The following is a 24,469-nucleotide window of genomic DNA, read 5'->3' as shown; positions in this document are numbered from 1 at the left end:
CTTATCAGTGTATAGAGATACTAGGCATCATTATACAGCATAGTGTACTCTTCTGCACTGCGTGTTACTTATCAGTGTATAGAGATACTAGGCATCATTATACAGCATAGTGTACTCTTCTGCATTGCGTGGTAATTATCAGTGTATAGAGATACTAGGCATCATTATACAGCATAGTGTACTCTTCTGCACTGCGTGGTAATTATCAGTGTATAGAGATACTAGGCATCATTATACAGCATAGTGTACTCTTCTGCACTGCGTGTTACTTATCAGTGTATAGAGATACTAGGCATCATTATAGAGCATAGTGTACTCTTCTGCACTGCGTGTTACTTATCAGTGTATAGCGATACTAGGCATCATTATACAGCATAGTGTACTCTTCTGCACTGCATGGTAATTATCAGTGTATAGAGATACTAGGCATCATTATACAGCATAGTGTACTCTTCTGCACTGCGTGTTACTTATCAGTGTATAGAGATACTAGGCATCATTATACAGCATAGTGTACTCTTCTGCACTGCGTGTTACTTATCAGTGTATAGCGATACTAGGCATCATTATACAGCATAGTGTACTCTTCTGCACTGCATGGTAATTATCAGTGTATAGAGATACTAGGCATCATTATACAGCATAGTGTACTCTTCTGCACTGCGTGTTAATTATCGGTGTATAGAGATACTAGGCATCATTATACAGCATAGTGTACTCTTCTGCACTGCGTGTTAATTATCAGTGTATAGAGATACTAGGCATCATTATACAGCATAGTGTACTCTTCTGCACTGCGTGTTACTTATCAGTGTATAGCGATACTAGGCATCATTATACAGCATAGTGTACTCTTCTGCACTGCATGGTAATTATCAGTGTATAGAGATACTAGGCATCATTATACAGCATAGTGTACTCTTCTGCACTGCGTGTTAATTATCGGTGTATAGAGATACTAGGCATCATTATACAGCATAGTGTACTCTTCTGCACTGCGTGTTACTTATCAGTGTATAGCGATACTAGGCATCATTATACAGCATAGTGTACTCTTCTGCACTGCGTGTTACTTATCAGTGTATAGAGATACTAGGCATCATTATACAGCATAGTGTACTCTTCTGCACTGCGTGTTAATTATCAGTGTATAGAGATACTAGGCATCATTATACAGCATAGTGTACTCTTCTGCACTGCGTGTTAATTATCAGTGTATAGAGATACTAGGCATCATTATACAGCATAGTGTACTCTTCTGCACTGCGTGTTACTTATCAGTGTATAGAGATACTAGGCATCATTATACAGCATAGTGTACTCTTCTGCACTGCGTGTTACTTATCAGTGTATAGCGATACTAGGCATCATTATACAGCATAGTGTACTCTTCTGCACTGCGTGTTACTTATCAGTGTATAGAGATACTAGGCATCATTATACAGCATAGTGTACTCTTCTGCACCGCGTGTTACTTATCAGTGTATAGAGATACTAGGCATCATTATACAGCATAGTGTACTCTTCTGCACCGCGTGTTAATTATCAGTGTATAGAGATACTAGGCATCATTATACAGCATAGTGTACTCTTCTGCACTGCGTGTTAATTATCAGTGTATAGAGATACTAGGCATCATTATACAGCATAGTGTACTCTTCTGCACTGCGTGTTAATTATCAGTGTATAGAGATACTAGGCATCATTATACAGCATAGTGTACTCTTCTGCACTGCGTGTTACTTATCAGTGTATAGAGATACTAGGCATCATTATACAGCATAGTGTACTCTTCTGCACCGCGTGTTAATTATCAGTGTATAGAGATACTAGGCATCATTATACAGCATAGTGTACTCTTCTGCACTGCGTGTTACTTATCAGTGTATAGAGATACTAGGCATCATTATACAGCATAGTGTACTCTTCTGCACCGCGTGTTAATTATCAGTGTATAGAGATACTAGGCATCATTATACAGCATAGTGTACTCTTCTGCACTGCGTGTTACTTATCAGTGTATAGAGATATTAGGCATCATTATACAGCATAGTGTACTCTTCTGCACTGCGTGTTACTTATCACTGTATAGAGATATTAGGCATCATTATACAGCATAGTGTACTCTTCTGCACCGCGTGTTAATTATCAGTGTATAGAGATACTAGGCATCATTATACAGCATAGTGTACTCTTCTGCACCGCGTGTTAATTATCAGTGTATAGATATACTAGGCATCATTATACAGCATAGTGTACTCTTCTGCACCGCGTGTTAATTATCACTGTATAGAGATATTAGGCATCATTATACAGCATAGTGTACTCTTCTGCACCGCGTGTTAATTATCAGTGTATAGCGATACTAGGCATCATTATACAGCATAGTGTACTCTTCTGCACCGCGTGTTAATTATCACTGTATAGAGATACTAGGCATCATTATACAGCATAGTGTACTCTTCTGCACTGCGTGTTAATTATCAGTGTATAGAGATACTAGGCATCATTATACAGCATAGTGTACTCTTCTGCACTGCGTGTTAATTATCAGTGTATAGCGATACTAGGCATCATTATACAGCAGTGTACTCTTCTGCACCGCGTGTTAATTATCAGTGTATAGAGATATTAGGCATCATTATACAGCATAGTGTACTCTTCTGCACCGCGTGTTACTTATCAGTGTATAGCGATACTAGGCATCATTATACAGCATAGTGTACTCTTCTGCACTGCATGGTAATTATCGGTGTATAGAGATACTAGGCATCATTATACAGCATAGTGTACTCTTCTGCACTGCGTGTTACTTATCAGTGTATAGAGATACTAGGCATCATTATACAGCAGTGTACTCTTCTGCACTGCGTGTTAATTATCAGTGTATAGAGATACTAGGCATCATTATACAGCATAGTGTACTCTTCTGCACTGCGTGTTACTTATCAGTGTATAGAGATACTAGGCATCATTATACAGCATAGTGTACTCTTCTGCACTGCGTGTTAATTATCAGTGTATAGAGATACTAGGCATCATTATACAGCATAGTGTACTCTTCTGCACTGCGTGTTAATTATCAGTGTATAGAGATACTAGGCATCATTATACAGCAGTGTACTCTTCTGCACTGCGTGGTAATTATCAGTGTATAGAGATACTAGGCATCATTATACAGCAGTGTACTCTTCTGCACTGCGTGGTAATTATCAGTGTATAGAGATACTAGGCATCATTATACAGCATAGTGTACTCTTCTGCATTACGTGTTAATTATCAGTGTATAGAGATACTAGGCATCATTATACAGCAGTGTACTCTTCTGCACTGCGTGGTAATTATCAGTGTATAGAGATACTAGGCATCATTATACAGCATAGTGTACTCTTCTGCACTACGTGTTAATTATCAGTGTATAGAGATACTAGGCATCATTATACAGCATAGTGTACTCTTCTGCACTGCGTGTTAATTATCAGTGTATAGAGATACTAGGCATCATTATACAGCATAGTGTACTCTTCTGCACTGCGTGTTACTTATCAGTGTATAGAGATACTAGGCATCATTATACAGCATAGTGTACTCTTCTGCACCGCGTGTTAATTATCAGTGTATAGAGATACTAGGCATCATTATACAGCATAGTGTACTCTTCTGCACCGCGTGTTAATTATCAGTGTATAGAGATATTAGGCATCATTATACAGCATAGTGTACTCTTCTGCACTGCGTGTTAATTATCAGTGTATAGCGATACTAGGCACGATTATACAGCGTTGTGTTCATTATCAGTTTAGAGATACTAGCCATCATTATACAGTGCAGCATGTTCATTATCAGTGTATAGACACTCTGCATCATTATACAGCACGGCCTGGTCATTGTACTGACGAAGTTGAGACATTAGGGGGTCTGGCATAACAACATAACAGCATTTAGGATGAAGCCATTTTGTGTGAATATTTCAATCCGCCATTTTGTCTTGTCTTTGTGAGTCTAATTTCTGTGTTTCATTTCTGTATAAAGAAATGTGTGAAGCAGAGGAATGGAATTTTTTCGCTCCTAGCTAAATTTATTGACTCTTCCTCATCCAATCAGCTTCAAATTGAAAGTGTAAACAGGCTAAAAGTTATGAGAACCCATGAGATAAGTTTAGATTCTTGCAGTAGAATTTATTCTCATAACATATTGCTAGGCGACAGAATAGGCACATCCCATTTAACCCCAGAATGGTTTCTAGCTGACAGGTAGTTATACAATATTGTTATGTATTACAAAATGACATCAACTTTAATATTGTTATGTATTACAAAATGAGGTAATGTTTAGTGACGTGCAAGCCCCCCATAAAGGGGTGGAGCTTTAGGATTTAGGGTATAAATATATGGCATATCGTGTTATTATTTAGAGAGCTTTTGTTTTGAAGCTGTCTCCGTTGTGCACTTGACTTGAATAAATTCACGTGTTATTCTGTTTCAAAATAACCTCAGACTGTGTTTTTTATTTACGCTTTCCACAGATGGCGCATTCCGAAGTAGGGACTCAATATCATCGGAATCGAGCACCCGGATGAATCACTCCTCCATCACTCAAACCTGAGCTCACATATGAATCAAGGTAAGGCTACCTGCATTTTTTAGACAAACAGCCTGATTAAATAGTTTTGAGTGGTGCGGGGAGCTGATTTTTGAACGGTGTCTTATCTGATGTGACGAGTAAGAATACCTAGCAGTTTCACGTGAATTTATTATTCTCTGTTCCTGTATTCATTTTAAAGTGTAAAAGTTGTTAAGAGTTGTTAGGGGCTAAGGTAAGAGTCCCGTTAAAGGTTTTGGTGATGAAAGTGAGTGTTTTTGTGCTTAAAGGGATTGTTTTCAGACCGTCCTGGGTTGTGATAAATATTTTTGTTGTCTGAGCAGGACGGGTCCCTGATTGTACATTTGCTCTGTTTTGTCATTTACATACCAAGTGAGTTCATGGATATCTGGTTAGAAGGTCTTATCTGTATCCATGTTATAAAAGTATAAGGTTTATCAGGACTGGGTTGGACCCGCTGAAGTGATTCAAGTTTTTCTTTGGTATAGTTATGGTGAGAAAATGTGATTGGGGAACAGTCTCGTGACAGGTCCTTATCTGCATATTTACACTATTCAGAACAATAACATGCCAAAAGAGTTGTACGTAATCAGCTTGCGTTGATTATTGTAACGCTAAATTGTACAGGTCAATTAACAGTTGATTGCTGTAGCCGAAGTATTGTACAGGTCAATTAAATTTGATTTCTGTAACCGAAGAAGTATTGTACAGGTCAATTAAATTTGATTTCTGTAACAGGGGAATAATGGGAAACCAAAAATTCTCAAAGGATTGTGTGTCTGCAGACGAAAATAATAAAGAATGAATACAGAGAACGAAAAGAGACAATATAAATATTTTGTTGGCCAGTGAATGGCACTGTTTTTGTTTGTACTATTATCAACTAATTGCGCAGATGTTTAAATGAAAGAGGGGTCTTTTTCTGTGGGATTGATAAGCTCAGGGAGCGCCGTCTCGTGTGTTTTTGAATCCCACAGGGAAACATACCTTACGTTAATATGGGTCAAAAGAATTCTGTTGAGGGACAGAAGGGTCCCGCTGTATTAATTTTTACTATTGCCAGGACAGAAGTTAATATAATAACAAGTGAAAAAGAAAGTGAATAGGAAAGAAATAGCAAGTGAATTTGCCGATAGATAATTAAGGCATATGTGGTGTTGAGGAAGTAGAGGGTTATTTTTATGAAAGGTTTATATGCAAAAATTGGGATAAAATTAGAGACTGTGTGTATATTGTTTGGAAGGGACATAAAGTGTTATAAGTGTAAAAAGGTAGGACATGTTGCCAGTAATTGCAGAGCAGCCCTAAGAGAGAGAGAGTAGAAGAAAAAGAATGTAATTGAAAAGATTTGTTCGTACTGGCCACACGAATAGGTCTTTTGAACCAGAAAATATTCTTTTTCCTTCTATTCTAATGGCAACTAGAAAGAGAATAAAAGCAGGTTATTTATATGAGAAGCTGATTCGCTGTGTAGGAGAGAAGTTTGTGTCTATGTTCTTTGTGTGTCTGTATTGTGTGTGTTCTGTATTGTGTGTAACCAGTAAAAACACATGGAATATTTTGTGTTTAAAAATATGGGTAAAAGCTCATAAGCATTGTTTGAAGTATATATTGTATTGTATGTTTTCATGTATAGAACGCCATTAATAGGCTCAGCGCTTCACAGGAGTGGTGCATGTCGTAATCATATAGTTATCAAATGATAAAGGTAAGAGGTCATAGAATAAGTGATCCAGACATAAAAGTAAAAGTTGAGCAAAGAGAAGTCACTGCTCTGAGGAGCTTACAATCTACTTGGTAGGTAGGGAGAGCATACAGAAACAGTAGGACTTGATTAGAAGCCAGGAGAGGAATTTCAGGAGGGGAAACGCAGAATCAGAGTTTAAAGAGTAGAGTGATTCTCGCAGCAGCGTTTGGGATAGATAGTAGGGAAGACAGATGAAAGTCAGGAAGCTGGGATAGCAGGGGATTACAGTAATCAAGAGGGGAGAGAATGAGGGTCTGAATCAGAGTTTTTAATAGTTGAGCAACAGAGGAACAGGTGTATCTTTGTGATATTGTGGAGGAAAAAGCGACAGTTATAGAAATGTTTTGAATGAAAGAGGAGAATATGAGAGAGGAGTTGGGAGTGACCCCTAAGCAGCGTGCTTGAGCTACTGGATGGAAGATTCAAGAGTAATGTGGAAGGAGATAATAGGGTCAGGTTTGGGAGAAAGTATGAGGAACTCTGTTTTTGCCATGTTAAATTTAAGGCGAAAGTGTCTTCCAGGATGAGATAACAGAGAGACATTCAGAAACGTAGGTTTGTATGGCAGGTGTAAGGTCAGGGATTGAAAAGTAAATGGTGGTGTTGTCAGCATAGAGGTGATATTTAAACCTAAGAGATATTATTAGGTCACCTAGAAAGAGTGTGTACAGAGAAAAGAGAAGTGTGGTCCACAGAGGCAAATGCTTCAGAGAGGTGGAGTAATAGGAGCAGAGTGTGATGACCTCTGTCTTGGGCAGCATGTAGTTCATGAGTTATTTTAGTGAGAATTGTCTCCGTGGAAAGAGCAGTGCAGAAGTCAGATTGTAGAGGGTTAAGGAGAGAATGGGTGTGAGAAAATGGAGCAAGCAGGAGAATGCAAGACAAGTTCAGTAGTTAGAAAGAGAGGTAGGGTCAAGCTTGCTATTTTTGAGTCATGGTATAACTATTATATGTTTGAAGGAGAATGGAAATGTAGCAGATTAGAGGGAGAAGAGGAGATCTACAGTGATGGTGACACTCTTTTGAGACAGTGGAAAAAGAGTCAAGGAAAGCAGGTAGAGAGTTGGAAGTAAAGTAGGATAGGAGGAAAAAGAGGGAATGTTCTGGTGTATGGATTCAACCTCTTTCTTAAAAATAGTCATCAAAAGTCCTGAGGTGAGATGAAGGAAGAATTTGTGTGGGGTAGACTTATGAGTGTTGATTAATGGAAAGAAATAGGTTTGTGTAGCTTGAGAAAGGACAGAATTGCAACAGGATAGCATAAATTTGTAGTGAATTAAATCAGTGAAACTATGAAAGTTCATACAGAAGGCATTAAAGAGAACTGAGTGAAGGGAGATAGCATGAGCGTGTGGCGTTATTTGTGTGTTAAGAAGTTATATGAACCTCAGCTATATAAAAGCCCGTTGGTTAATTTTTGAAAGGTCATAAAAAATATAGTTCTTAGGGCTCTGGATAAAGCTCCATGTATTTAAACTTTAAGCAAAAGTTCCAATCCAATAATAATTATTTTTCAGGAAGAAGCCGTGGTGTGTCATTATCTTATCTTTTCAGGGTCAATTGGCGAAACGCCCAGAAACAAAATGGCTCTTTGCCCGGAAACAAGTCTTATAGAAAATATTTTTTCTTTAGTCAGATGAATATGCAGAGTGTCTTTAAAATGATAAAGCTGACCGTGTGCTCAGCACTGTGCAAAGAGATTATATAAAGCAAGACATTAGTGTGAAGTCTTATACAAAATCATTTGTCTATTAACTGAATATGTGATATATTTTATAACTTTTAACCATTTATTTTTCCATAGGTGTACAATTTTATTATAAGCAGTAGTTATTGTTAAAATATTTGTAGAATGTTTTGCCAAAGTGGTGCATTGGGAGTCACCTCTCATTTTTGGATATGTTCTAGGTATAGAGTTAAAGGACAGGTGATACATAGTTACAAATACAATTACATAAGTGAGCAGGGTATATATTATATGCAAGGCATTTCACATTTTAGCAGAATAGTTACAATGGAGTGTTTGGGGTGGAGGCCTGACTGGAATTGGCTAGGGGTATTTGTCTTAGTATAGTAATTGTTTAATTGGGAGTGAACACATTTTTGTCCATGACTTTGGATAGTAGTGTATTGCAATGTATGACTTTATATATATAGCGTCAAAAATGTTCTCAGCACTTCATAAAGAATACAGTAGAGGGAATTATGATAGAATAGTAAGTGCAGCAAAATCAGACAATAGGAAAGGAAATCCCTGCCCTTAAGAGCTTACAATCTAAGGTTTAAAGGAAATTTACAGAGATAGCAGGTGAGGGAATAAGTGCTGTAGATGGCAGTGCTTGGCCACAATGGGTGTGGTAGGAGTGACTGTGTGTGAAATAATAGCCATGAGTGCAGGCTATTGGGATGTTTAATTTGTGGGGCAAGTTTTAAGGTTAGTTAGTATTTTATGAAAAGGTTGATACCATTTGCATCGGAGGAGATGATAGTGAGGCATGAATGAGAGCAAGTGTGTATTGGGAGAAGAGATATTGGTCTGTAGTTTGAGACAGTGTTTTTGTCCCCACTTTTGAAGATTGGGACAGCTTTGGTAGTTTTCCAGGTCTTAGGGATATGGCCTGTAGACAGGATAGAGTTGATTATGGAAGCAATTGGTTTGACAATGACTGAGGCCCAAAGCCTTAGGAACTTAGATTGTAGTACAGTAAAGTCCACATTAGCTGCTTAGTTTTAAATATGAGGAGCATTAATAGGAGATACCTCTGTCTATATGCGGATGTTAAGACAGTAGTAAACACATTGATACAAGAATTTGTTCCTAGGTATAAATTATCTCCCTATGAGACACTTATGGGATGACTTATGACTATCAGTAGTTCAAAGGAACAAATTAAGGACCATCTATTGGTAATAAAACAATTAATAAGTATTGTATGCCACTAATATATTTTTTGAGTCTCTCTAGGCATAAGGTATGATAAAAGTGCACCTACACGAGACGGAGTTAAAGGTCAAGTAGTTCCTAAACAAGCATGCTCCTCATCCCAGATGAAAGAGCCCGTACTAACCACCAATACAGCAATTAAAGTGGCAGAGTTCTTTCCCTGGACCCAAAGTACAGTAAAGCTCATTCCAGCTCCACCAAAGACCAAAGTCACCTAAAGCACAGCCGCATCAAGTTAACGTTTTGACGAGACATAAACTTTGACCGTTAACCAACGAGGAAAATAAGATACCAGGCAGAGGCCTGGTCTTATCAGGAACATTTCATTTTTTCAAAGACTCGAAACATTCTATTTTTCAGAGACTCAATATTTTTATTCTTTAGAGTGTGTTTAAGTTAGAAATTTAAGGTGTATGTAGAAATGAGCCTTGATGGGAGGATTGGTTTCCTGGAAGCGTGGCTTGTGAAAGCTCTTGTATGTGTTTTGGCAGTACTCATCACTCTCTATGTATGTGTCATATGCATCAAAACTTTGATCCAGAAGTGTGTTGCACCTCAACCGAGAGGAGGGGGTCACCCAGGGGGTGTGTCAGCCACAAGGAAAGGATCATAAGTCAGCCATGTTGACCATCGCAGACATTGTCTGTTCTGATATTCAGAGTGAACGATGTATACAATGCGTGCAGGGGTGAGGATCATGCATTTCGCTTCCACAGATACCAAACCCCTTCAATTCTCAGTAATAGCTGAAAGTATATGATGATAGAGATAGATGCAATTTCCTTTATCTAGCAACTGCATATCCAAAGAAAGGTTGCTTGCATAAAATAAGGCTTTTAGTATTATGTGTATAATTTCTGTATTTTCCCATTTTTTTAAGGGAACCTCTTTAAAGGGTGTATCACACACTAGGAACAAGAATCAATTTATGGGTCAAGTGTCTCCACCAACCAATGAAACCTGTGTAAAAATGTATGTTCAGTCAGATAACAATTTACAGGAAGGATGTGGCCTTAATTTTGCAGTTTTTAATTTCATCATTAAACCAAGAACAGGTTCAGATCAGGCTTATGGCCTTACAAAATAGAATGGTTTTAGATTATATTTTAGCATCAAAAGGAGGTGTATATGCCCTAATTAAAGAACAATGTTGTGTTTTCATCCAAGATCAGAGTGGCAAGGTACAACATGAGTTAGATAAGATAGGAGAAATTCAAGAAAGACTTAGGAAGGAAGGTGACACAGACTGGGACCTTTTGGGGCTGACTGGATTGGTAGGATCACTAGGAGCGAAATTTTTGAATGCGGTAATGTGTGTGAGTGTGATACTCGTTGTCATCTATGTTTGTGTTACCTTTGTCAAAGGCATGATCCACAAATATGCAACCCCCTCTGCAGACATAATGCCATTGTTTGCAGAACCAATCTACAGCAGTCCCTTGAAGAAAGAAGATGCCAAGAACAATGTTCTAACTCCGGAAAAGAATTTGGCTATAACGCCATACGAGACTATGACTACATTTGGCAGGCACCCTCGTGCACTGTCCTACACCCTCAAGCAACATTATGAAATGATGGAGCACCCTTGTGCCTCCCAACGTGTTTCTGGACTAAAATCATACCAATAATTCTCAAAAAACAATGTTTTAAAGAATCAGAGGAGGGACTGACGAAGTTGAGACATTAGGGGGTCTGGCATAACAACATAACAGCATTTAGGATGAAGCCATTTTGTGTGAATATTTCAATCCGCCATTTTGTCTTGTCTTTGTGAGTCTAATTTCTGTGTTTCATTTCTGTATAAAGAAATGTGTGAAGCAGAGGAATGGAATTTTTTCGCTCCTAGCTAAATTTATTGACTCTTCCTCATCCAATCAGCTTCAAATTGAAAGTGTAAACAGGCTAAAAGTTATGAGAACCCATGAGATAAGTTTAGATTCTTGCAGTAGAATTTATTCTGATAACATATTGCTAGGCGACAGAATAGGCACATCCCATTTAACCCCAGAATGGTTTCTAGCTGACAGGTAGTTATACAATATTGTTATGTATTACAAAATGACATCAACTTTAATATTGTTATGTATTACAAAATGAGGTAATGTTTAGTGACGTGCAAGCCCCCCATAAAGGGGTGGAGCTTTAGGATTTAGGGTATAAATATATGGCATATCGTGTTATTATTTAGAGAGCTTTTGTTTTGAAGCTGTCTCCGTTGTGCACTTGACTTGAATAAATTCACGTGTTATTCTGTTTCAAAATAATCTCAGACTGTGTTTTTTATTTACGCTTTCCACAGTACGTGTATAGATACTCACCATTGTTATATAGTGTGGTGTGTTAATTATCAGTGTAGACTCAGCATTTACAGCACAGTGAAATTACTAATGTTTGGATACCCAGCATCCATATATAGCGTGGCATGTTCTGTACTAGTGTACATATACTCATCACTACTATATACAGCAGTGTATACTCAACATAGTTATGCAGAGCGGCATGTTCATTCTCAGTGTATGCTCATTATCACTATCCAGCGCGGCGTGTTCCTTATGGATGCTTCTATACGGAGTATCATTATACCGTGCAGCATATGTATTATCAGGTCCTAGATACTCGGAATCATTTTATAAAGTATGGAATGGAAGCAGGCACACGGCCTTTCTAAAGGTGCAGTTTATTGTGCCACCAAAGGTCCAACGTTTCGGCAAATAGATTGCCTTTATCAAGGAGAGGCCCTCTCCTTGATAAAGGCCATTTGCCGAAACGTTGGACCTTTGGTGGCACAATAAACTGCACCTTTAGAAAGACCGTGTGCCTGCTTCCATTCCTTTGCTCGAGTACTTCTGGGATGTCTGGACCTCCCTGGACACAGCGCACTGGCAGATAAGTACCCCCCTCCAGCACCTACCAGCGGTGTGCATGTGCTTCTACATATCATTTTATAAAGTAACATGTTCACATGCAGCGTGTATACGGAGATGTAAACATTAGGGCTGCGTTATATGGGGCAATAGGAGGAGTTATAGGGAGCGGTTATATGGGGTAATAGGAGGGGTTATGTGGGGTAATAGGAAGAGTTATAGGGAGCGGTTATATGGGGGTCACAGGAAGAGCAATAGGGAGCGGTTATATGGGGGTTACAAGAAGTTATAGGGAGCGGTTATATAGGGCCACAGGAGTAGTTATAGGGAGCACTTATATGGGGTAATAGGAGTTATAGGGTGCCAGAGGAGCAGTTATATGGGGGTTACAGGAGGAGTTATATGGGGCACTTGTACATATATATGAATTCCCCCTCCAGTACCTAATCATCACATATCAACTATTACACTTTATACAAGCGGTTTCCATTGAACCCACAAAGGAATCTTCCACTCACTCAGTTTTAAGTCAGTTTTATCAACAACATCCAGAAGTTTCAGATTTTCTACAAACACATTTAAAACGGGACAGATTTACAGAGAAGTAATTGGGTTTCAGTAACTAAATTGGCAGGGCCTTATTACCAGGCGGTAACACCCATCCCTGGCAGGGCCTTATTCCCAGGTAGTAACACCCATTCCTGGCAGGGCCTTATTACCAGGCGGTAACACCCATCCCTGGCAGGGCCTTATTACCAGGCAGTAACACCCATCCCTGGCAGGGCCTTATTACCAGGCAGTAACACCCATACCTGGCAGGGCCTTATTACCAGGCGGTAACACCCATCCCTTTCAGGGCCCTATTACCGGGCAGTAACACCCATCCCTGGCAGGGCTTTATTACCAGGCGGTAACACCCATCCCTGGCAGGGCCTTATATAATAGTATTAGTAAGCGTAGACTGGTATTAAAAGAATTTAGAAAGCTGAATGCGGATATTGTTTTGCTACAAGAGACGCATTTCAACTCCCAAGAACCCCCAAACCCTTAGCAGGACATATCCGATCGCATTCTATTCGTCTTTCACTAGTAAGAAAAGAGGGGTCTCACTCCTGATAAGACAGGGCATCCCGTTTCAGACACTGGAGGTTACGAGACCAAGGAGGGAGGTCACTGGTGGTCCACGGTCTCCTTTCAGGACAACATATTACATTAGTGAATATATATGCACCCGAGGGACAAATTGATTTTTTTTTTTAAAGCAAACATTGGAATCAATGGGGGATAATCAAGAACAGTTATATATTGTAGGAGGTGGTTTGAATATGGTCCCAGACCCGGATCTGGACAAGCCCACACTCGGGGCACTCACACTCTGCAATGACTTACAGTGTAGCACAGAAATGGAGATTGCCAATGAAAGAATTTGGCCAGTTAGTCGCCCGGCGCTGCTTGCACAAAGGGCAGAGAGATTATACTTTCTACTTGCCCCCGCATGATTCATACTCTAGAATTGATAATATTGTGGCATCTCCAAATATTCTAGAAGTATTGGTCCACTCAGAAATAGGCCCTATAACCTGGTCGGACCACGCCCCGGTGACTATTCTGTTTGATCCACCATGCGCCAAGGCATTTCACTGGAGGAGGACTGACTCCTTATTAAATTACCCAGAGATTAGCGCACAAATTGGAGATTCACTTAAAAAAATATTTTCGGTCAAACAAAGGGCCCGTGGAATTATCAGCGACGCTGTGGGAGGCACATAAGGCCACGATTAGAGGACAGCATCGTATAAAGAGAGGACAAAAATGGAAAGACAAAAATATTTAACGGGGAAAATGATAACGTTAGAAAGCTTACAAACTTCCCCAAAACACAAACAGAATGGAAGACGGAAGCAGCATCTACATGGCTTCAGTGGAGAGACGCTTCAGGGGTTGGGTTATAAAAGTCTATGTACAAAAAGTGGGGCCCGTTTCTTCCCAGCCCCCCGGCTGCATCACTCAACAAGAAGGTCAAATTTCTCCGCTTCCTCAAACTCTGCGTTCATGGTGGCCGCCCATTCATCCAGGTCTGATTTCTAGGGGAGGACAGACAGGGTTAAACCCCCCCCTAAATATTACCTCCTTTCATATAACCTCTGCCTATAACTCTTCCCATTGCCCCAAATAACCCCTCCCATTGCCCCATGTAACCGCTCCCTATAACCCCTCCCATTGCCCCATGTAACCGCTCCCTATAACCCCTCCCATTGCCCCATGTAACCGCTCCCTATAACCCCACCCATTGCCCCATGTAACCGCTCCCTATAACCCCTCCCATTGCCCCATGTAACCGCTCCCTATAACCCCTCTTATTGCCCCATGTAACCGCTCCCTATAACTCCTTCCATTGCCACCAGTTAACCGCTCCCTATAACGCCTCCCTTTGCCCCATGTAACCGCTCCCTATAACGCCTCCCATTGCCCCATGTAACCGCTCCCTATAACGCCTCCCATTGCCCCATGTAACCGCTCCCTATAACGCCTCCCATTGCCCCATGTAACCGCTCCCTATAACGCCTCCCATTGCCCCATGTAACCGCTCCCTATAACGCCTCCCATTGCCCCATGTAACCGCTCCCTATAACGCCTCCCATTGCCCCATGTAACCGCTCCCTATAACTCCTCCCATTGCCCCATGTAACCGCTCCCTATAACGCCTCCCATTGCCCCATGTAACCGCTCCCTATAACGCCTCCCATTGCCCCATGTAACCGCTCCCTATAACGCCTCCCATTGCCCCATGTAACCGCTCCCTATAACGCCTCCCATTGCCCCATGTAACCGCTCCCTATAACGCCTCCCATTGCCCCATGTAACCGCTCCCTAGAACGCCTCCCATTGCCCCATGTAACCGCTCCCTATAACGCCTCCCATTGCCCCATGTAACCGCTTCCTATAACTCCTCCCATTGCCCCATATAACCGCTCCCTATAACTCCTCCCATTGCCCCATATAACCGCTCCCTATAACTCCTCCCATTGCCCCATATAACCGCTCCCTATAACTCCTCCCATTGCCCCATATAACCGCTCCCTATAACTCCTCCCATTGCACCATATACCCCCTCCCTATAACTCCTCCAGGATGGGCTGCAGGTGAGCTCCTGCAGGGGAGCCAGGATGGCCTTAGACCCAGGGGTTGGTGGCTGTGAGTTGGAGATGGAAGTAGGCGAGGCCGCAGGCTGCAGCAGTGGTGTAGGCCTTGGTGAGGCTGAATACAAGGTACAGGAGAGTTTGGAGAGAAAGGAAAGAGCAGAACAGAGTCTGCTTAAGAAAGAAAAGAACCAAGCTTTATTGCAGAGGTATAACAGTAAGAAGGCTGAGTTAGAGGAAGAAAACATTGAGTTAAGGAAATGTCGTGGTTCTGAGAGAGATGTGCACAAGACGCAAATACAGCGTCTGCATGTTGAAGTAACCCAACTGGAGGGTGAGATTGCTAAAATTGCAGGGGTTTCAGTCAAACAGAAACGTTCCCTTTCAAAAATAATTGAAATGCTATCCCACAGTGCTGAGCAGGGCGCAGAGCAAGGCGCAGAGCAGGGTGCAGAGCTTTCTACAGGTGAAGGTAACAGCCCTGAAACAGGGTTCAGAGAAGGAGACTCGCCTCAGGGTGTATCAGGCTGTGAGCATGGATCTGTTCTAGAGCTTCCAGCATCCCAGGGTTTAATGGAAGAATCAACAGAAGATGTGGTAAAAAGCCCATTACATGGAAAGAAAGCAGCAGACACCTGTGAGGTTAGGTTACCTCAGACTCCCACCCTGGGAGAAGTTGCAGAGATTACAGGGAATGGAGACCAGCAAAGTAAAAACCTTGAATGCCTGAGTGGTGATCAGGAGCAGCTGGAAATGGAGTTTGCTGCTGCTGAGAGCAGTGAGCCAGAGAAACCATGCTCACCTGGACTTACAGAACCATCCCCCTGCTTATTAGCAGATCCTGTGATTCAGAACTCTGAGAAGGGAGAACAGCAGGTGGTAATTAGAAGCAATGGAGACAGCATTAACCCTGTAGTGCCTGGGAGTGAAATTAAGGTTGTGGAGACTGAAAGTGCTGCTCCTATTCAAACAGTTCCTGATAGAGTGGCCCAAACGGAAGATGGGGTAATGCAAAGGAATGGCATTAAGGTAACCCCAGTTCACACAGCACCCCCTTCAGCCTGGAGTGGGAGAACCTTTGCGAGCGCTGTGACCAGAAATGCACAACCTTTGAAAAGGAGGAATGTGGTCATGTTGAGATATAAGGGCGCAGAGGAGATGAAGCCTGACAGGATTTTTTTAGGGAGACACCTATTAAAAGAATCCTTGGGCTTCCATGCAGAAGAAATGTATGCACTTATCCATATTCCTGGTTCCCGTGAGTACGATGTTAGTTTTAAGAGACCTCAGGCTTTGGATCATTTCTGGATAAGATATGAGAGTCTTAAAGACACGGAATTGTGGAAGCCCTTTGCGGCCATTCCTGTGACTAAACCGGAAACAAAGTCTGTAACAATTCTCTTCAGACATGAATCAGTCCCAATATCAGATATTCTGGCATGGCTTGGCAGACAATGTGACATACTGGCTCCACCTACGAGAATTATGGACTCAGAAGAAATTTGGATTGGAGGTTGGAAGATACAAGTCAGACTTTGACGACATGGCAATGTCACAAAGCATCTGCCCAATTCTTTCTTTATTGGGAGAGAGAGAGGAAACTGCTTTTACTTTGGTCAGCCAACCTTGTGCCATAGATGTGGTTCAAACAGACATCTAAGCATGTCTTGTGATGTTCTAAAATGTAACTTGTGCCAGTCATTGGGCCACGAGAGGGCAAGCTGTACAATGATCAAATGTAACTTATGCGATAAATTTGGACATTCCTATACAAATTGCACAGAAGCATGGCATAATATTTCAAAAGTATGGGAGCATGAAGTGGACTTTGAAGATAATGAAGAACTTTATGACCGTGCCTTGAAAGTTGCAAACAGAATGTGTTCAGATCCTCCTGCAGACGGGGTTGTTACGGTTCGGCCTAGGGATGGCGCCTGCCTTGATCCTCCTGGGGACAGAGCTTGTCCTGAACCGCCTGTGGATGCAGTTTGCCCAGATACACTTACAGAAGGAACAATTATTGAGAGTGTAAACGGGACCCAAGGAATGCCAGAAGAACCCTTAGAGGGAACCTCCTCAAATTTACACCCAGCAGGGGAACAATCTGGGGAATCAGAGGATTCTACTATAATGGAAACCCAAGAGAGGGCACATGGAAAAAAGAAAATAAAGAAGAGCACGGTAAAAAGACTTGGAGGGACTCTTCGACGTTCTGCAGGTCCCACTGGTAAAGTTCCTCAGGTAACTACAAAGAACCGTTTTTCTGCTCTTCGGAAGGATTGGGGGTCAAGAGCTGAGGACTCTAACGATGAACAGGAACTTTCTTTATCAGACAGACTCGGGCATGACCCCACCTTCAGTGACCATTAAGAGGTTTGGGTCAATGGGGGATAATGTGGGGAAAAAGAAAAAAAAAGTAATGTTGCACCCTTTTTTTTTTTTTTGTAAAAAATATCTGTTTCCATAAGTGATCCCTTAAAGGTAATAACTGTTAACGTGGCAAGTATAAAATCATGGAAAGCCCGAACTTTAGCTTACAACGTATTAAAACATTGTGATGCAAATATCATTTTCTTACAGGAAACAAGATTAAATACAAAAAATGATATTTACAAAGCCTAGCAAGACTGGCAGGCAGGGCCCTCATTTTGGTCCATGGGAGTTACACCTTATGAAGGCGTAGCGATTTTATTTAAAGAGGTTGAGATGAGATGCCATAAACTGTTAGAAATTCAGGAAGGGCGATGCTTACTTCTAGATGTTACTGTGAATAAGTTAGACTTCCGTTTGATTAACATCTATGGACCACAAACAATGAAGGACCGTAAGGAATTATTTAGCAAGATAAGACCATTTCTGTTTACTTCCAAAATGGTCATTTTTTGTGGTGATTTTAATAATATCTCTAGACTGAAAGATCGAGGTAAAATCTATGATAGTCTAAATTATGATAGTAATTTCCTAAATAACCTGTGCAGGCAAGCGGATTTAGAAGATATTCATATTAAACATAATACTGAAGCATCTGGGTTTACTTACTATAAGGGCCAAAGTAAGAGCAGAATTGACCGTGTATATATTAAAAAATATATGGTATCTTCAGGAATTAATTTAATTCCGGTTGAATTTTCAGACCATTTAATGTTATCATTCACCCTGAATATCAATGATACCTTGAGGATGGGTAAGGGCAGTTGGAAATTAAACATCTCTACTTTTGAACATAGTGAGACACAAGACCTATTTAGAATGTTTTATGAGGACAAGAGGTCATTACAAGGACTTTATGAAGATTTGGCAGATTGGTGGGAGGGAACAAAACGGAATATAGTCTCGTTTGTAAGGAAACTAGCAAACAGGAAAAGCCAAATAATTATAAAAAATATCAACTCTTAAGAGGTAAATTATGCCGGCTTTATTCGCAGTTGAATGAGGGTAAATTAATAGATCAGGGAGACATAAAGGTTGTTAAAGATAAAATGAAACAACTTCAATATGATAGATATGTATCACTAATAAAGGAGCGAGATTTTGGCTCACAGAAATCTTATATTTCACCAGATCCCTTTCTTAGCTGTAAAGGTGTGGTGGGAAAAAAACTAATCTATGGGCTTTATGACTCTGGTGGTAATTATAGAACCAAGAGTAAGGACATTTTGGATATAGTTAGTAATTTCTATGCAGATTTATTTAAGGACAGCTATAGGGAGAAAAAGGAAATTGATAGTTATATTAATACATTGGTTATTCCTAAATTAACAAAGGTAGAAGAAACAAACCTGACAATGGAAGTACTAGATAGTGAGGTCAGGGATGTAATAAATGGGTTACAGAAGAATAAAACCCCAGGGACAGACGGCTTAACAGCAGAATTTTTTTAATTGTTTAGTGATTTGTTAGTTCCTGATTTGACTAAAGTCTTTAACATAATGTTGCAGGAAGGTAAGATACCCGGGTCCATGTGCAAGTCTCTTCTGATTCTGTTACATAAAAAGAATGATCCAGCAGATATAAAGAACTGGAGACCAATTTCTTTATTGAACACAGATAGGAAAATCTTAGCCAGAATTTTGTTTAATAGATTGAGAGAGGTATCTGGGAAACTAATCTGTAAGGCTCAGTATTGTGGCATTAAAGGGCGTAACATCACAAACGCAGTCATACACGTAAGAGAGATTTTTGAGGTTTGTAAAGCTCATAAATTAGAGAAATATGTTTTGTGCTTAGATCAAACTAAGGCATTTGACAGAGTAAATCACGTCTATCTCTGGGAAGTTTTATCCGCGTATGGTATTCCCAATTCCTTCATAGGATGGATATCCTTGTTATATAAAGATGCAGTGGGATGTCCACAAATAAATGGCTGGATAGGGAAAGAATTTAGCGTTAAGTCAGGGGTACGTCAAGGATGTCCTTTGAGTCCTCTTCTGTATGTTTATGCAGTAGGTCCATTTTTAAGGAAATTGGAATCAAATAATCTTATTGATGGGGTTGAAATAGCAAAAAATCGGAACCTAAAATGTATTGCGTATGCAGATGATATTTCCATTGTCGTGTCGGGAAAAGAAGCTGCGGAAGAGACTTTTAAAAATATTAGAGATTTTTCAAGTGCTTCCAATTCTAAAGTTAACGTAGAAAAGAGTAGCGCGATTTGGCTAAGTCAGGAAACACCGGGTTTTACACTTCCAGGAACGATTCCAATAAGTGACGGTCCAATAAAAATTCTGGGCGTAAAGTTTGGGAAGGAACAGTCAGAAATGCTAAATTGGAAAGAGAAGATAGAAATAGGTGAGGAGAAAATTAAGAAATGGAAGAATTGGAAGCTGTCTTTAGGGGAAAGACTGGCAATAATTAAAACTTTCTTAGTACCAATTTTTGTTTATATCAGTTATATTTTTCCAATACCAGAAAATCTGAATACTAGAATTTTTAGTCTGTTTTTCCAGATGTTATGGGGAAATCGACTAAATTTGATCAAAAGGAATACAACATACTTAGATCAGAAGAAGGGAGGTTTAAAAATGTTAAACCCTGTGGTGTTTTTTAATGTTATTTTTCTGAAATATAATTTTGCCCATATTATGCAGAAAAATGACCTGGTCTGGCCAATGTGCTTTTGGAAATGGGTTAGTCCTTATGTATTGGCGTGGGAGACAAGTCAAAACTATGAGAGTGAAATCTGGCTATACCCCGGAGTATGTGGCCCAAAGTGTCAGACTTTTAAGAAGGTGGAAAATAAGCAGTAGGGAGATAGAAATGTGTTCTAGGAAACACATTTATGAGAACATTATTGAGAAATGCTTTTCTTCCCCATTAATCCTGAGAGATTGTGTGGGAGAAGATTTGAGTAAAGCATTAAAAAATTTGAATAGCATGAGAATTCCACCAAAATATAAGGATATTACCTGGTTGGCCTTTCATGGCAAATTATATGTACGAAGTAATATTAAACATATGAATGTATCAGATAGAATGTGTCCTAGAAATTCATGTAATAATGAGGTAGAAACAATGGATCATTTTGTGTTACAGTGTCCCTTTAGCAAAGCGATTTGGGAAAGAACGGCATGGGTTTTTTTAAGACACCAATTTTGGGGAAACTTACATATTCAGAATGTATCTATGGAATTTTTAAGAATAAACATAAGTATAATGAAGGTACAATTTTCCTGATTATAGCAATTGTTAAGTATAATTTGTGGATGGCTAGGTGCCAGGTTTCAATCAAAAATGTGTACATTTCTGAGGATAAAGTTTTTGAGGACATTATAAAAGCCGTAAGAAGAGTTAAGGAAAATGAGAAATTGCTTTTAGAAAGGAAAGTTTGGAACAAATGCTGGATTAATATTTGTATAATGTAAGTCCGTCCATATTGTGCAGTTTTTGGTTTGTAAAGTGATTTGTGAAATGTAATGTTGGAAAAATTTTTCAATAAAAAGAGTTCCTCCCATTGCCCCATATAACTCATCCTACTACCGCATAACTCATATTGCCCCATATACCCGCTCCCAATAACTCATATTGCCCCATATACCCGCTCCCAATAACTCATATTGCCCCATATACCCGCTCCCTATAACTCATATTGCCCCATATACCCGCTCCCTATAACTCATATTGCCCCATATACCCGCTCCCTTTCACCTGTATGGGTAGTACTTTGCGTTTCCTCCTTTTCTCCTTCATCAGGATGACCCCAGGAATATTATGGTCGGGTTCGCCCGGCGATGCCTTTGCTGTGCCCGCTACCCTTTTGTCAGAGGGTCTCTGTGCCGCACCTATCCCCATTCCCTCGTCCCCCCCGGGCACCAGCAGCTTCACAAACCCAAAGAGAGAAGGGCGCGCTGCTTTTAGGGCCAGGTTTGGGGTGGAGGACGTGTCGCTGCTCCTTGTCGGGCTGTATAGGATGGAGCTACTGTTCAGGGACATGTCCAAGCGGCTGTAGGAACGTCGCACCTTCTGTGACATCACTCTGTCCCGGTCATCCCGGGGAGGGGACGTGGGGACGTTGTGGGTGATAGGAGAGAGAATGCTGATAACGGGGTCGAGAGGTGGCTCTGTGACCCCTTTAAGGGGGCTCAGAAGTTTATCACTGGCTGCGTTTTCCTTCTGGGGTCTTGGAGAAATCTGCGGAGTGGAAGGTGTGCGTAGATAAAAAGGTTGAGGGGGAGGCTGGCACTGAATCTGTTCTGTGTATGTGTCATGGTGTAGTAGTGTGAGGGGGAGGTTGGCACTGCCACTTCCCGCGCTGTACCTGTGCTGTGTATACGTGTCATGGTGTTGTAGTGTGTGAGGGGGAGGCTGGCACTGCCGCTGCCAGCGCTGTACCTGTGCTGTGTATACAGGTCATGGTGTAGTAATGTGTTAGGGGGAGGCTGGCACTGCCGCTGCCTGCGCTGTACCTGTGCTGTGTATACAGGTAATGGTGTAGTAGTGTGTGAGGGGGAGACTGGCACTGCCGCTGCCTGCGCTGTACCTGTGCTGTGTATACAGGTCATGGTGTAGTAATGTGTTAGGGGGAGACTGGCACTGCCGCTGCCCGCGCTGTACATGTGCTGTGTATACAGGTCATAGTGTAGTAGTGTGCGAGGGGGAGACTGGCACTTCCGCTGCCCGCGCTTTACCTATGTTGTGTATAAAAGGTGTGTGTGTGTGTGTGTCCTTGTCTGCACTGTGCATAAAAGGTCAGTGCGTGTGTTAAAGGTACTGCCTGCACTGTGTATAAAAGATGTGTGTGTATCACTGCCTGCACTGTGTATAAAAGGTGTGTGTGTTAATGTTGCTGCCTGCGCGGTGTGTGTGTGTATGTGTATCACTGCCTGCACGGTGTATAAAAGGTTAGAGTGTGTGTGGGTGTGCACGCGAGTGAGTGTCTGCGCTGTGTATAAAGGTCGTAGTGTAGCAATCCAAGTTACTCACCCTTGAACTCCTCCGGGGAACAGCTGCTGCAACAACATTCAAATTCTGTTTGAAAAGAAGAGAAATTGGATAAATTAACAAAAACGGACTGTATGCTGACGGACACCACCATTGAAACTTGTATCTGAGGTGGTCACTCCTGATGAGCAAAAAGCCGTGATCACTCACAGGAAACGTGAGTGAGATTGCTACTTGCTTATTTACAGTTCATCAAAACTCTGTTGCACAAGATGTGTGTGTCTTTTCCTTTTATATTCCTGGATGTGACTGCGCTCCGAATCCCCTGCCTCGTTTAGGGATTGTGCCTTTAACCCTTGGAGTGCTGGAGAGGCCGCGGCACGCAAGCACCACGGCGCCTCCGGCACTCGCCGCGGATGACGGAAGGTCATGTCTGGAAGCGGAATTCGCCTGTCCTTAAACATCCCGACAAACTGAATTCCCTTAGGAGCTGATAATCTATGTAGATATCGCACAATGTCCGGTTTGTGATTACATAGAACGGATTGGCCGAGCTGAATTTGGTCTGGAGCTTGGATCCGCGCAAGAGCCACACGACAACACCACGTAGTCTCAATCAGATTTTTTAGGTTTTGCAAACGGTTATACCAGGTGGGCTCAACTCCAGTCCTCAACCCCTCCCCCCCCCTCCCAACAGGTCAGGATTTCAGGATATCGCTGCTTCAGCACAGGTGTCTCAATCAGTCCCTGCTTCAGCACAGACGGCCCAATCAGTCCCTGCTTCAACACAGGCGGCTCAATCATTTCCTGCTTCAGCACAGGTGGCTCAGTCGATATCCTGAACACATGACCTGTCGGGGGTTGGTAAAAAGGGAGACTGCACTCTAAAGACATAAATTTACATTTGAAATCATTTGTTTTTAAAGCTAAGGCAACAAAGTATAACAGGAAGTCACTGTAATGGCTTTGTGAGAACTTTAAGTATGATACAGGAAGTTCTAGGTGTGTCATGTCACAGAACGTTCAGCGGTTCCCCATCACAGGAAGATATGCTGGAAGGAGCAGAAATACATCTAGCACTGGGGACACATCCCCCGCTAAAGAAACAGGGCCAGAAATGAGTTCATCATATTAAAATCCTCCTCAAACGGTCCATGTCACAGACAGAGCCATACAGGACATGACAGGAAGTGACGGAAGAGAGACGCAAAACACTGAACATGGCGGGGCGGGGCGCACACACACACACACACACACACACACACACACAAAACACCACGGTCATTATTTGGGAGGATTTGGCGGGATTGTTTTAGGGCCAATCATTTTTCTTGAAATACAATTGCAGGTCATGGAAACATTCAAACTAAAGGGTTTCTTTAAAACCTTAAAAATCTCATCTAAATTCATTATAAACGTCACCGCCTGCAAGTAAATGGTTTAATCAGATATACATTTGGCAAATACCTAACTTTTGGGACTTACCCTGGGTGTTGATTGAAGTGCAACAGGGGCGCTGGCAGGCTGAAACGAGGGAGAGATTGTCAGTGCAAGTCTGACCTGTGGGAGTGCTATACTGTAATGAAACAGTGTCAGGGAAGGGAACTGAATGCAATACTTAGTGTAAGAAGTAAGCTGTGTTTATAGACACAGAAGGGAGCCTCTCCCTCTCCCCCCACAGGGTGACACAGTGACACAGACAGAAGGGAGCTATGAGTCTGTCCCTCCCCCCGCAGGGTGACACATTGACACAGACAGAAGGGAGCTATGAGTCTGTCCCTCCCCCCGCAGGGTG

At 41.4% G+C, this 24,469-nt stretch overlaps 1 protein-coding gene across 1 annotated transcript in view; it reads right to left on the bottom strand.

Annotated features, from left to right (window-relative positions):
* Positions 1 to 12,675: 12,675 nt before the first annotated feature.
* The window catches only part of CDCA5 (cell division cycle associated 5), an 18,833-nt gene continuing 7,039 nt past the window's right edge, over positions 12,676 to 24,469 (bottom strand). Inside the window, exons 6-9 of the mRNA XM_075569887.1 lie at positions 24,160 to 24,198; positions 22,717 to 22,761; positions 21,442 to 21,924; positions 12,676 to 14,241 (exon numbers count right to left, since the gene is read on the bottom strand). Of these exons, the coding sequence (XP_075426002.1) occupies positions 14,161 to 14,241; positions 21,442 to 21,924; positions 22,717 to 22,761; positions 24,160 to 24,198 (648 nt within the window). The 3' untranslated portion in view covers positions 12,676 to 14,160. The remainder of the gene's footprint in view (positions 14,242 to 21,441; positions 21,925 to 22,716; positions 22,762 to 24,159; positions 24,199 to 24,469) is intronic.

This window comes from Ascaphus truei, chromosome 14 (genome assembly GCF_040206685.1).
Source record: "Ascaphus truei isolate aAscTru1 chromosome 14, aAscTru1.hap1, whole genome shotgun sequence".
Classification (NCBI taxonomy): Eukaryota; Metazoa; Chordata; class Amphibia; order Anura; family Ascaphidae; genus Ascaphus; species Ascaphus truei.
The sequence above is the reverse complement of the archived record's forward strand: the minus strand, read 5'-3'. Positions and strand labels throughout refer to the sequence as shown.